General features: G+C 45.4%; 1 protein-coding gene across 3 annotated transcripts in view; it reads left to right on the forward strand.

Annotated features, from left to right (window-relative positions):
• The window catches only part of EPS8L2 (EPS8 like 2), a 134,701-nt gene that overhangs the window by 90,123 nt on the left and 29,722 nt on the right, over positions 1–14,856 (forward strand). For all 3 annotated transcript variants that reach the window (XM_050952855.1, XM_050952853.1, XM_050952852.1), the window contains exons 5-8: positions 8,745–8,906; positions 9,996–10,145; positions 11,347–11,426; positions 13,349–13,494. In XM_050952855.1, the coding sequence (XP_050808812.1) occupies positions 8,745–8,906; positions 9,996–10,145; positions 11,347–11,426; positions 13,349–13,494 (538 nt within the window). The remainder of the gene's footprint in view (positions 1–8,744; positions 8,907–9,995; positions 10,146–11,346; positions 11,427–13,348; positions 13,495–14,856) is intronic.

Here is a 14,856-nt window from a genome sequence, read left to right on the forward strand (position 1 = left end):
AGACCGGTGGCCAGGACCTGCGCAGTATGAGTGCCACTAAAAATCAGCTCACGTGCCACCTTCGGCATGCGTGCCATAGGTTGCCTACCCCTGGACTAAAGGTTCATTTTTCTTCACATCCCTTTTCATAGGTCTCAGATGCCATATTTTCAATCTGGTTTTTATTTTAAGCTATTATTAGAAGCCCCACAGTGTTATGTACCAAAAGGAAGTCACGGTGGCAGAGAAGGGACTTTAAACAGTGACACACAGGTCAGCCCCCATTAGTTATGTTTCATGTCACCCAGCTGTGAGGCCCTACCTTCAATGCTGATCAGAGCAAATAGGTTTTATTGCCACAAGGTGCATGTGTTTTCATAAAAAATGAGTTGGCCTTTTATATGCATAGCAGCGATTTGTATGCTGATAAAACTCTTGTTACTAAATTGCAATCATGGTCCATTCCTACAGTCTATATTGGATCTGAATCACTTTAGGGGTGACAGATATTACATTTTGCTTTTAGGCTTTCAAAATTTCTTAAAATGAGATAAATACAAGACAGTAGCAAACTCTTCCCCCTTCTCCAGTAGCTTAAACAAAATAATTGGTCCAGTATCTAGAGAAGACTGAATGATTGGAAGGGGGTGGGGGCATTAATCTACCAATGCATGCTATGACAGTCATATGAGCAACTATAACCCCAATAAATATTTATATAATCAACAGCAAATCGCAGAGGAATTTATGAAGTCTGTAAAACAGGTCGATGAATGCCATAGAGCTGATTAGAATTCCAGACTGCAAAACAGTGCAATTCACTGTTCGGAATTCAGTTTTGTCACCTCAGTAACATAAATATAGATAACACTATTGCCTTTATGAAATAACATTTGGTATAACATTTTATAATTACCACAAAACACCTGAGGGTGTTAATTCTCACCTGACTGCATGGCCAGTCATGGCTTTCAGCAACAGCTGCTCAGAGCGCACCTGCCATAGTTTCATTTATGTCAGGCCTGATTCAGTGCCCAATGAAGACAATGGGAGTCTTTTCCTTCCTTCGAGGGGTGTTGAAATGGGTGCCTATTAAGTGCTACGGATTTTACACACTTTCCTCTCTCCATCCAATCCCACATCTTGGCCTGTCTTTCTCACATCTCCTCATGGATGTCTAGCTATCAACTTAAATGCAACATGACCAAAACTGAGCTTTTCATCTTGTTCTCCCCAAACTCTCCCCACTCTCTGTCACCATGGATACAACCACCATCCTTCTAGTCACTCATGCAGGCTTCATCTTCGACTTGACCCCCTCTAGACCCACACGTCCAGGCAGCGTCTCAGTCTTCCTGCATCTTCCTATATAACATTTCTAAGATCTGGGCTTTTCTGTCTGTCCAGACTACCAGTGCTCTTGTCTAGGCTCTTCTCTCATGCCTTGGCACCTCTAATCTCTTCCTCTCTGACCTCATCTGCAACAAACTTGTCCTTCTCAGATCCATTTAAAATGCTAGTGCCTGGATGATTTTCCTAGCACATGGTTCTAACTACATGAACCTCCTTCTTTGAGCCCTTCCACTGACTCCTCCTCCTCCTCCATATCCAACACAAGCATCTCATCTTCGCTTTTGGGGCCCTTTGGCTTTTAGCACCACCGTACACAGCGGATCTCTTAGCTTTGTTCCATGCTGAGCCACCTGAGTCGATCAGTGAGGCCAGCCTTTATTACTGAGTAGTACACTTCTCACTCAGACACCTTTGTGACATCTCCCATGCCACCCCTTCCAGGTGGGCAAATCCATCAAGCTATTATCTTCTCCTCCTCCTTGAGACTCACCTCTATCACGATGCATTGCCTTCAGAACACTGCTGACAATGGCTGGCCAGGCAAGGGGTGACTGCTATGTATTATGCTCATACTCATCCTCCCCAGGCACACCATATGTCTATTTTATTCATCTGTGGTGTTCCATCATAATTCTAGACTATGAACTCTCTGGGGTAATGAGCTCCTTATCCTTGACTGAGGCCCCTCACCACCACTGTAATACAAGCAATAATAATATGAAATGATATCTACTCCAAAGAGCTTACATTCTACCCTGACAGACAAGGAACAGGGGAAAAGGAGAGCAAGGAACAATGCACACTGTCTTCTCTGAGGGTGAGATTCATTGCTCTGCAGGGAGTCTATGCAGTAGTGATAACCTATTTTTCTCCCTTACAGCTTAAATAGACCATTGCTTTAAAAATGTTACTGGTTTTTCCAGCTCTTTATGTGATACCAGATCGCAGCTACAGATCTAGTTGCATGCCTCTTGTGAAAGGTCAGAAGGTTCCATGGCTTTCACTGGAATCATTGCAGAATGCCAGACAATATTATCCAATAACTATGGAATTAATTTGTGTCACCGCTACATTCTCTGCAGTCAAACAACATTAGTCCAGGAGTTTCCCAATGCTCTTCCTATGCTGCACTTGCACCTTATCTGCTTGTGAAGCATCTGTAAGTGATACTGAATTTTATTTTCTAGGCCTTTGAGTTGGATCATCCATTGTTCATCAGCTAATGTTACTCAGAACAAGGTTACTAAGGAGAACTGTGCAGACCAGGGGCCCCCTCCGCAGCACTGGCATCCAAGATAATTACTTGTGATCCCCTCCTCTCGCTCTCATTCCAACTACCTGTATACATAGAAGAGTTACCGTGGCACGAAGGGGTGACCTAGAGGTGAAGAGCTCTGTATTCCTTCATCAATCCCCTGTGTAGGGCCAGCTTTATAAGCAGTATAAGTGGCTGCCTAGAGGGCAGTCAGTCTCACCTTTTTCCATACTGTGACTCCATGTTATTAAAAATAAATAAATGCATTCATGATTCCCCTCCCATTGAGCCATAAAGAAAGGGAGGGGGATTGTGCCCCACCCTGGGCCAGTTCACACACAGCTTGGGGTTAAAAATCTATGGTTCAGAGTGCCATATCTAGGAGGTATTGTGACAAAGCATGGAGTCTTTGCAACTAGTCAGTTGGAATTGCTACACTGGATACTGTCTCTATAAGGGTAGCTGGAATGGGAGCCCAGTGGGATGGGAAGGAAGGAGTAAGAATTATATACCTATGCTGCCAATGCTGCTGAGGGGCAGTCTTGCCCCGATCCACACAATCCCCCTTTTGGTAAACTTTATTCTGTGCTACGTGATTGAACAATAGAGGATGCAATGCACAGACCTAGAAAATAGAATCCAGTGTTATGTACAGAGATTTCATGAGCAGATAAGGTGTAAGTGCAACACAGAGAATATTGGAAAACTCCTGAGCTAAATGTTGTTTGGCTGGAGGAAATGGAGCAGTCACACAAATTAATTCCATAGTTACCAGATAATATTGTGTAGTGTTTTCCAATAATTCCAGTCCAAGTGAGGGAACTTCTGCCTTTTCATGAGGCATGGATATAAATCTGTTTTGCTCTACAATGCGTTTTTCTCCTCAGTCTTCTACTTATTCTGCCACCTTGACCTTAGACTGGCAACCCTGCCCTCCCCAACCCATGATAATAATGTTCAAATGATGACCATAGCGCAGTGACATTTGGTTTAAATGTCTCAGCACTGGGAAAAGCTACAGATTTTTCTGCCAATACAGAAGTTCCCATTTTTCCAAACTCTTCATGGTGGGCAGGAGGGGCAGAAGACATTTAGCCACAGAGTGAGCTGAGCTGTTTTTCTAATCTTGCTTCAGTCAGGTTTATGAATTTTACATACAGACATCTGTTTATTTTTGGTGCCTCATGCTTTCCCCTGAGCTAGGGCCAGATTCTGCAAGGTGCTGACCACTCTCAGTTCTCACTGTTCACCCACAGAAGAGCTGGTTAGGTAAAAAAACAAAACAGAAACAGTTACACCACATGTTTTGATTTTATGAAAATTGTGTCAAAATATTTCTGGTTTTTAAAAAAGTTTTGAAATGTCATTGATGGTTTCCAAATCCCTCAAAATGTTGACCCTCATGAAGCATTTAGTCCCTCATAGGGTTTGGACAAGAATAGCTCCATCTTCATATCATAAGGAGGAGTTTATGACTGACATCAAACAAATAGTTTCAAAAAATACTGGATAGTTCCAAACACTCTGGTTTCCCTATTTGTCCTACTATTTACCCATGAAAAAGGAGAAGGAATGTTAGGAGAGAGAGTCAAGTCCTCATCCAGCATCTTCTGCCTTAGAATTCTTTCTGCTTTGAATTCTAATGACTGTCCCACAGTGCCATTGTTGCAACGCTAACAGTCCATCCCTCACAATGGTCATCTCTCCCCTTCCAATCCTATTTTTGCTCCTAGAACATCTTGTGCCTTTTTGGCAACATGGTGTGGGAGCTGCCAAGATTCTCAGCTAGCCTCACCTCTTAATAACTTGACCTTAGGTCAAGTTACCATGGGGTCTGCACCATGGAGGGTGCGGGGGGGTCAAAGGGAGAAAATCTCTCGTTGACTTACCTTACTCTTCTCATCAGAGGTAGAGTACAGGGGCTGACTGGAGAGCTATCTGCAGTCGATTTAGTGGGTCTTCACTAGATCCGCTAACTTGACCACCGGTGGATTGATCTCAGAGTGTCAATCCTGGCTGTTGTGTAGACCTGCCCCTAGTCTCTGTCTACACCACGAAGATGTGATTGTAGTATGGGTAGGCATACCCATGCTAGCTTTGATCTAGTTGGGACAAATAACAATAGGAGCATAGATACGCTGGCCTAAGCTTCTGCATGGGCTAACAACCAGAGTACATACCCATGGTACCTGAAAGACTTGCACTCTGATTGCTAATCCATGCAATCATATCTACACTGTTACTGTAACCCATGCTGGTTAGATTAAAGTTAACACGGGTATGCTTACTCATGCTACCATCACACCTTCACTTGCAGTGTAGACATGAATTTCCTCACATGAATTTGTTTGGTTTCTAACACTTTGTGTTAGAATTACTTCAGTAGTAGTCACTGTATCAAAATCCGGTTTTGTCCCTCTTTTTGCCGTGCTAAATAGTGATCAAGGAAAAAAAGCCGTAATAACAGGCAGTGCTAACCCATGGTTCCATTGTAACATTCAGTGCAGGAATACAGGCCCAAGCTTTCTGTTGTGCCTGAGGGTATGGCTACATTTGGAATTTCAAAGCGCTGCCCCGGCAGCGCTGCGGGAGCGTTGCCGCGGCAGCGCTTTGAAGTGTGAGTGTAGTCAGAGCGGCAGCGCTGGGAGAGAGCTCTCCCAGCGCTGCATGTAAACCACATCCCTTATGGGTGTAGCGTGCAGCGCTGGGAGCCATGCTCCCAGCGCTGCTGCCCTGATTACACTGACGCTTTACAGCGCTGTATTTTGCAGCGCTCAGGGGGGTGTTTTTTCACACCCCAGTTGCAGCGCTGTAAAGTGTGAGTGTAGCCACAGTCTGCTGAGTGGAACAGAGACTATGCCTCAAACACACCCAAATCCTCCACCACTGGCTGCAACAGAAGCTGTCTTCTTAGGACCAGGATATGCTGGTTCTAACCCTCGTGGCGATTCCCCAACACTGTAGGAATCTTCAGTGATGGAGACTGGGCCAGTTATCATCCACTTTGCACTCCTAGGGACAGAGCAGGGGAGACTATTGATTTTGGTTCATGATTTAACCCCCTGCCCCCACTGTCATCAGAACATATGGCCTGATTCTGCTGTCACTCCTGCTAGTATAGACCAGCAGCAAATGCACTGAAATCAGCTGAGCTGCACTCCTGTAAAACCAGTGAGTGCAGAATCAGCCCCACAGTCTCTCCAGATGATACATTAGTGTGTAACTACTATGAGAGAAGGTAAGCCTCCTCGCTTCTATTGCCTCGCAATTGCCTCTGGTGGCAGATAAGTCACTGGGAAGCATTATCTAGCCTGGCGAGAGAGCAGGTGTTCTGGCTGTGAACAGTGGCAAGTAAAGAGAGACTAGGATAAGAGAGCGAGAACCAACTTTGACTGAAAGGTTGGAATTCACAGGCTAGAGGAAACAAATGCCATTTTTATGCAGAATACATCTCCCCTCCGTTTATCTCCTCCACTTCCCAGCATGGTACTTTCTCTTATGCATAGCATCAATAGCAGCCTAAAGCCCAGAGGTACAGCACAATTGTGTAGACACCAAGGTTCAGAGGCCTTGAGTAAGTATGATTGTATCCAAGTGCAATGTTTAATGGGTTCATTGCATGCTTACGAAAATGGTAGGATGTGCTTAGACCTGGATGGAAGTGTCTGCAATTGCAGTCATGTCTGGGATTATGCTACCTGATCAGAGCTGCCTTCAGTCCAAAGTATAGAAGTTACACAACGTGCAGGAGGAGGTGATGACTGAATTCAGTTTGTTATAGGGATGGAGCTTGTGTATAAGTGCTATAGAAGCTGGGTGCAGGTTTCTCTGGATTTGGGAGGAAGGAAAACTGGGGAACTCCTGTGATGCCACCAGTGCTTAATTTGTAATGAAAGAGCTGCTCAAGCAGGGTTTTTTGTTTGTTTTTTTAAATTTCCATAACTGACACGGCAAGCCCAGAGGTGCCAGAGCTATGAATTGCCAAGCCTAGAGGTGCAGGGGGTCAGCTCTCGCAAGCCCTGGCACAAATTAAGCACTGAATGCCACAGTGCAGAGCTGAAGTGACAGCAAAACATGGTGGGAAGGGGGTGGGTGTGATATGAAAACAAGGAGAATTCCTTTTCTGTAGCTGAGCTGGGATGCAGAATCTGGCAGGTTCTGAGACCTTTTATATAAATAGGTACTACAGAGTGCATTGGAAGTCACGGGCCACTTTCATGATCTAAAGCACCAGAATGACTATAGCATTACTGCAGTATCTGGGCCACTACCATAGAATGCCGTTGCATTTTTGCTAAGGAACATGGGAGAGCAGAGGAATGCAGTGGAATTCCGAGTTGGGGCATACAGGAAAACAGGAGTGTGCCCTGCAGGATAAGTCCAATAAGTCCGTTGCATTTGGGGCTTCCTTCCTTCCTAAAATGGAGCAGTAAGGAACACTCTAAATCCTGCAGAAGCTCCCCCAACCCTTTACAAAAACCCCTATTGTAACCAGAGATGCCAGTTTCCATTAAGGTCTCAGAACTCAAGGAAAAGTCATGCCACTGCGTATGGCGTCATTTTGGTTCCGTGGTACATGAGGTGATTTAGCAGGCTGGGATAGAGTTAGGAGTTAGGTTAAAGGCTACCCTATATGCTGGGTAGCTTTGCAGTGTAAAGAGCTTTGTATAGCTGCAGCGTGGGTGGGACTGACCCTGGACAGACATTCCAGACAGAGCCTATAGATCACTTTAATCCCATTTAAATCCCATAGGGTTTAAATGGTGTCTGCATAGCCCCTGTGTGGACCATCTGTGCGGGGCAAATTTCCTCCTGTGAGATCTACTATACAAAGAGAGATTTCAGAGTGGTAGCCGTGTTAGTCTGTATCAGCAAAAAGAACAAGGAGTCCTTGTGGCACTTTACAGACTAACAAATGTATTTGGGCATAAGCTTTCGTGGTCCTCATTGTTTATACAAAAGAGAGAAAACACTGAATGTGTTCAGTTTTGGGAATGATTTCAGACCTAATCCAGCAGATCACTTAAGCACAAGATGAATGTTGAGCGCATGAGCAGTCCAGGAAAACAATGTGACTAGTCAGGTACTTAGAGTGAAACACGTGTTTAAGTGCTTTGCTGGATTGGCGCCTTAAAACATGTCCTGCTAAATCTGCAAGTGATGGAATTTAGGGCATGTTTACATGGGAATGCTCTGGGAAAGTTAAGTCAAATTAACTGAATGTATGCTTTAACTGTACATTACAGCCTTCAGTTAATGTGCCTTAACTTTCCCAGAGCATTCCCATGTAGACATGCCTTTCTGTGCTGTGAAATCCTATCAGGTAGCAATGCTTTCCTCAGGAGTCCATTAGGTATTGGCACTGACATAATGATGGTTCATAATTGAGAACAGGCCATCACTTGACAGCACCATGTGACTGCTTCTCATGTGAGTTGCTGCAGGCTGTGAGGAGCCTACATAATCTAGCCTAGGGGTCAGCAACCTTTCAGAAGTGGTGTGCCGAGTCTTCATTTATTCACTCTAATTTAAGGTTTTGCGTGCCAGTAATACATTTTAATGTTTTTAGAAGGTCTCTTTCTATAAGTCTGACATATAACTGAACTATTGTTGTATGTAAAGTAAATAACGTTTTGAAAGTATTTAAGAAGCTTCATTTAAAATTAAATTAAAATGCAGAGCCCCCCGGAATGGTGGCCAGGACCCAGGCAGTGTGAGTGCCATTGAAAATCAGCTCGTGTGCCACCTATGGCATGCATGCCATAGGTTGCCTACCCCTGATCTAGCCCAACTTCTGAGATAGGATGCACGCTCTCATATACTGTAAATCTCTCTTGCAGCCTACACAGTGTGTGTAACACTGTGCCCCGCTAGGTTGTCAGTATCCACGATTGAACCTGGAACCTCTGGATTTAGCACATAAATCTTTACTGCCCAAGCTAAAAAACCATCCGCTTCTTAGCCAAGGCCGTAGCAGGCTCATCAACTTCTCTATGCAGCCTAGCCACTACCGAAGGGGGACAAAGTGCTGTAGTGAGTGGGTGTGGGACAGACATGGCTCATTAACAGCTCTGCAGAGCTAAGCTGACTTGAGGTCACCTTCACTCTTATTAGCCTGACATCTCTCCTGTGTGTGTTCTCCCCGCTGCCCCCGCAGCACTTAGCCACATTCATCATGGATAAAAGTGAAGCCAGTGTGACAGTGGATGACGCCATCAGGAAGCTGATGCAGCTCAACTCTAAAGAGAAGATCTGGGCCCAGGAGATGCTGTTGCAAGTGAATGACAAGTCCATCCGACTGCTAGACTGCGAGTCACAGGTAGGTCATGAACTTTCTCCTCCAAGGCAAGATGCAAAATGGGCAATAGACTGTGTTCAAAAGTATGCCACTTTCCAGCTGGCTGAGGAGGGGTAACATGCTTTTCTGGGGCTACTAAACTGGGAAAAATTGATACAAAAAACCACAACAGGGACTGGCTGATTTTAACCTATAGGACAGAAGGGTTTCTCTAGAGTTTGAGTGCACAGCAAGGTGGGACTGAACTAATTAACCAAACTCTCAGCTCCTTGCTGCTACCCTCAGGGGTGAACGATAAGTCAGAGCTCAGTGCAAGTGACAGGCTAAGGGAGATTGATGGGTCCAGTCAGGATTCCACAAAATGGTTTGGGTGGAATTCATCGTTGTTAATGATTTGTATTTCTGTAGCTCCAGGAGCCCCCAACTGAGATTGATACCCTGGTGTGCATGTGTACACACACACACACGCACACACGCACACACGCACACTCTTTCTGCCCCCAAGGGCGTACAAGCTAAATAGCCAAGCTAAAAGGTGGGCGGAAGGTCTCATTATCCCGTTTAATAACAGGGAACTGAGGCAGGGACACACTTGCCCAAGGTTACCCAGGGAGCATGTGACAAAGCCAAGAACAAAGCCCAGTTGTCCCAAGTCCCAGTCCAGTGTCTTAACCACAACAGCATCCTTCCTCTTGGTGCTCCCAACCCAGCCCCATTTGCCTGTGTTGCCGCAAGCCCAACACTGCTAGTTCACTGCTGCAGGCGGAGCACAGCAACGAGGTGACCTCTGTAGCACCAATATCAATGTGCTGTGTTGCAAGCCCAAGAAGCAGCCTGTGCTCTGGGACCCCATCCCCAGAAAGCAAGGTGGGAAACTCCACCTCCTTCTAGTTGGTCTCTAGTTCCAAGGCTCATTTGTCTTCCCCAAACACTGACGGGACGGTCTTCAGTATCAGACACAGAATTGTGGGACATGGACTGCCGGGAGGCACCTGCCCTGTGAGGTCTCCTCCTATTTGCAGCAGTGACTGCATGAGGCAATGCCGGGGATGGCGAGGGGCTATTTAACACCACTCCTGTTTGCATGATGCCCTGCCCATTGTCTTACAGGAGGAGCTGGAGGACTTTCCCCTGCCAACGGTCCAGCTCTGCCAAACTGTGCTGAATCAGATGCGCTACACCTCCATCCTCCTGCTGGTGTGCCAGGACTCCGAGCAGCACAAGCCCGATATCCACTTCTTCAACTGCGACGAGGTGGAGGTGAGCAGGGAGGGGAAAGCAAGAGGAGCTCTAGGCGGGAGAAGTCACTGCTGCTTGGGTCTAGATTTTCAAACCTTCCCCCTGCTTGGGCATGTCAAGAGAAAAAACCAAACCAGAACTGTGTGTGCAAATGATGGTGCAAGCCTCCATGTTTGGGAGCAAATGCAGACTGGATGCACAGATGCACAGTCTGCATGAGCTTATCCTAAGCTGGCTCAAGTAAGGGTGAAGCGCATGCAGAGCAATGAATGTTGTCATGCAAGGGTAGTTTGTATTGATCATTGCCTTTCATTCCACCCTGTCTAACAAACTAAGAGCAGAGACATTTCACCAGAGTACGAATTACAGCAGCAATGCTTCCCATCACTCCTTTTAGCGGGTAGGACTGGAGAGCCCTCTGCCTGCCTTAACTGCAACGCCTGGCCTGTCATTTACTGCTGCTGGAGATCCCCTTCTCAGTCATAGCAGTGTAAATTGGTGCAGATCCACTGAAGTTAGTGCAACTGGAACGCAAGAGAATTATGTCAATATATCTGGAATTATTGGGAGGTTTTCCCTGCACCCCTGTCCGTTCTGGACCCTCAGTTGCCTCTTGCAATCCTATCCTTTCCTCTTCCAGAGAGCCAGTATGCACCTGTGTAGCTTTGTCATCAGGCACACAGTCAGGAGTGCAGTCAGGAAGTGCTCTCCTTATCTATGCGGAGATTTCAGCCCCACTAACTGCAGCTGCCAGTGAGCAGCAGCAGCAGTGCCTTCAGCTGCACTAATACAAACCTCTAGCGTAAGCTCAGTTTACTCTAGGGCAACACAATTTGTATCCTAGTTCCAAATCAAAAGGTGCAAATCACCAGCGTAAGCATGTAACTACCCTAGCGGTTTGCACAGACACTAGTGGCTGAAATCCTAGGATATACGATGTCCAAGACTGCCCAAATCCTGCTGCTTCATAGCTAGTCACTTGAAACTAGTTCGCCTGCTTGAGAACCGGATCCTTTCACCTGCACCAGTATTCACACTGGCTGCTCAGATAGAGGCAGTGAGAGCACTACACAGTGAAACTGCCAAGTGCTGAGTTGACTTGTAATGCAATATGAGCACGTAGCCGGTGACATTCTCAGCCAGCTATTTCCCCGTCATGCCACCTACATCCTCCAGTTCATTCAAAGCAAAGCCTTTATGAGATCACTGTTTTGTGTTTGAGGCGGAGATGGTCCACGAGGACATAGAAAGTGCACTCGCCGATCACAAGCAGGGAAAGAAGATACGGCCGCAGACGCTCAAGTAAGTGCTGCAGACAGATGGGAACAAATGCCCCCTGCTCTCATCGGCTACATAGAAAACAGAACACAAAGGCAGACAAGGCTGTCCTGGATCAGTCTGAATCCAGAAACAGGTTATGGTCAGGCTGGGATTTGAGATTAGGGTTCCAGGTCAAATGAGAGTTGGAGTTTGTTGGCAGTGAAATCTTGCACACTATTCTTGGGAGATTTTGTCACATTTGAATGAGAGCAGGAAAATAGGCTCCCTCCTGGTTTTGGATCTAACCCAGAAATGAGACTAAAAGGAGAGGTTCAAATCTAGCAATTCAGGTTTATCACATACCTCCGTTTAAAACAAACAAACACACACACACACACACACACACACCCTCAAAGGGCTTTGATTTAGATCAGAGGTCGGCATCCTTTCAGAATTGGTGTGCCGAGTCTTCATTTATTCACTCTAATTTAAGGTTTTGCATGCCAGTAATACATTTTAATGTTTTTAGAAGGTCTCTTTCCATAAATCTATAATATATAAACTAAATTATTGTTGTATATAAGTAAATAAGGATTTAAAAATGTTTAAGAAGCTTCATTTAAAATTAAATTAAAATGCAGAGCGTCCCAGACTAGTGGCCAGGACCTGGGCAGTCTGAGTGCCACTGAAAATCAGCTTGTGTGCTGCCTTCGGCACGCATGCCATAGGTTGCCTACCCCTGAATTAGATGCTCTGCTTTAGGTCCATCTACAGTTAAAGTGTTTGGGAGGACACAGGTAAAAGGCTAAAGTCAGACCTGGTGTAAGCTGATTCAGTTCCATTGCAATTTACAAAGGGTCTGAATTTCTTCAAAGTTTATCCCTCTTTTCACTGTCTGGAAATGGGAACTGCAGGCACTTTGATAGATGTTCTTGTTTCACCGGGATTCCGCTACCTTCTGTCCAAATGCCATTTGGTAACTTTTACAGCAATACACTTTGGTGAATCACAAATGATATTCTGGCTGCTGTGATACAATAGGGGGCTCTAGTTCATTCTCCGCTCCACACGAGGAATCCCGCTAGCATCATAAAATATTCTGCTGCTTCAAGACACCAGGTGAAACTGCCTACACCAATATAAGTCAGCCTTTTCTGAAAGTGTGATCCCTACAGACCAGTGGCTCTCAGCCTTTCTAGACTACAGTACCCCTTTCAGGAGTTTGATTGGTCTTGCATACCCTCAAGTTTCACTTCACTTAAAAAGGACGTGCTTACCAAATCAGACATAGAAATACAAAAAAGTGTCACAGCACACTATTCCACAGCACAAATTGCTAATTTTCTCATTTTTACCATAATTATAAAATAAATCATTGACAATATTTATATTCCACTTGCATTTCAGTGTGTAGTATATAGAACAGTATAAACAAGTCATTGTCTGTATGAAATTGTAGTTTGTACTGACTTCCCTAGTGCTTTTTATGTAGCTTGTTGTAAAACTAGGCAAATATCTAGATGAGTTGATGTACCCCTGGAAGATCTCTGTGTACCCCCAGGGGGTACCCCTGTTTGAGAACCACTGCTATAAACCAAACAGGAGGGAATTCAATGTAATCCATTAACATCTAATGTTCTTTTACTCATAGAAACTTACCAGAAATGCACATTGCATCCCCTCTCCCCGTGTAGACCAGGCCTAACGGAGTGGGTCTTTTAGCTCAAGCAGCAGAGAGACACTCATGTGTTAAGATCCAGACATATCAGGTTTGATCCTCACTGCCGGTGGCCTATCCACTGGTGCAACATTGCACAAGCCCTGTGCACAAGGGTGAATTTCAGCCAAAACAAAACAACACAGACTGAGTTTCCCTTCCCTGCTCCAACTGGGCACTCTCTTGAGAACAGGAAAGGTTGCTATTGGTGGTAGGATTAATTGCTTTTGTATTCTTTACCCTGCAGAGTAAACCAAGAGAAAATAAAGCAGCGACAATCTATACTCCCACCGTCTCAAGGGCCAGCTCCTATCCCTATCCAGCACGAGATGCGAGGCTCACCGATGAACCACAGGAACCGGGTGGCTCCCCCACCAGAGCATAATGAACCAGGTACTGGAGTCCTTCAATGGCTCTGTAATATGAATGTGTGACTAATGCAAACAGTTACGCAGGCTGACTCCCATCCTGGACCTCTAAAAATGCCCTGAACTCATTTTGGGTCTGATGTCATAACACGAGAAAGCAAATGTCATTTCACAGAGTTTCAAAGTGGTCTCCATAGAACTGGAAAACAAACACCCTTTGTTTATGCATTTCAAAAATGCAACCAACCGTGCATATTTCTACCTGCCAGGCTAGCAACTGGTAACCTGACCAGTGTGAGTGGGCTCAATGAATCAAAGGCCTGGAAGCTGCTTTTGAGGTCATTTTATAATCATTTGTATTATGTATTCAAGTATTAATATGTATTAAAGACTCAATGGAGCCAGGACTTCACCCAGAGAGACTAAGTGACTGGCCCAAGATCCTACAGGGGGTCTGCAGCAGAGCCTGGGATAGAACTAAGGTCTCCTAAGTACCAGGCTAGTGCCTTACACGCAAGACCATCCTTCCTTCATTAGGCCTGATATTTCGTTTCACTTTGATCAGGAAGACGTTTATTTTCCTCTCAGAAAGAAGTTCCCAAAGCCCGTGCCACCTCCCGCACCTTAACCTCCAGCCCTGAACCCCCTTGCTGTACCCAAACACCCTCCCAGAGCACATGCCCCGTGCCCCAAACCCTGGCCCTGAGCACCTTCCCGCATCCAAATTCCCTCCCTCTTAGTTAACCAGAATTTTTTGCTTACTGGCACCCCCAACACACCGGATAACAAAGCTTCTACTGCACACAAAGTTGTAGAAAGGTAGGGCTGGAAGGGACCTTGAGAGGTCACACAGTCCATCCCTTATGTGCTGAGAGAGAACCAAGTAAAACTAGTCCAACCTTCACAGGCATTTTTCTAACCTGTTCTTAAAAACCCCAATGATGAGGATTCTACAACCTCCCTTGAAAACCTATTCCAGTACTTAACTATCCTTATACACCTCTACCCCACTATGTCCTCGGGAGTCAAAACATCTTACCATGTTATAGATGAAACTGTGTTATATCGAACTTGCTTTGAGCTGCCAGAGTGCGCAGCCCCGCCCCCCCGGAGTGCTGCTTTACTGCGTTATATCTGAATTCACGTTGTATCAGGTCACATTCTATCGGGGTAGAGGTGTAGTTAGAAGGTTTTTCCTAATACCTAACCTAAATCTCCCTTGCTGCAGACTAAGAGGATTACTCCTTAGCCTACCTTCAGAGGACAAAGAGAACAATCTATCATTGTCCTTTTTATAACAGCCTGAGGGTTCTTTTCCCAGACTTCTTTTCTGAAGACTAAATATACCCTGTATTTTCAGCCTTTCCTGATAAGTCAGGTTTTCTAA

Source organism: Gopherus flavomarginatus, chromosome 5, assembly GCF_025201925.1.
Source record: "Gopherus flavomarginatus isolate rGopFla2 chromosome 5, rGopFla2.mat.asm, whole genome shotgun sequence".
NCBI lineage: Eukaryota > Metazoa > Chordata > Testudines > Testudinidae > Gopherus > Gopherus flavomarginatus.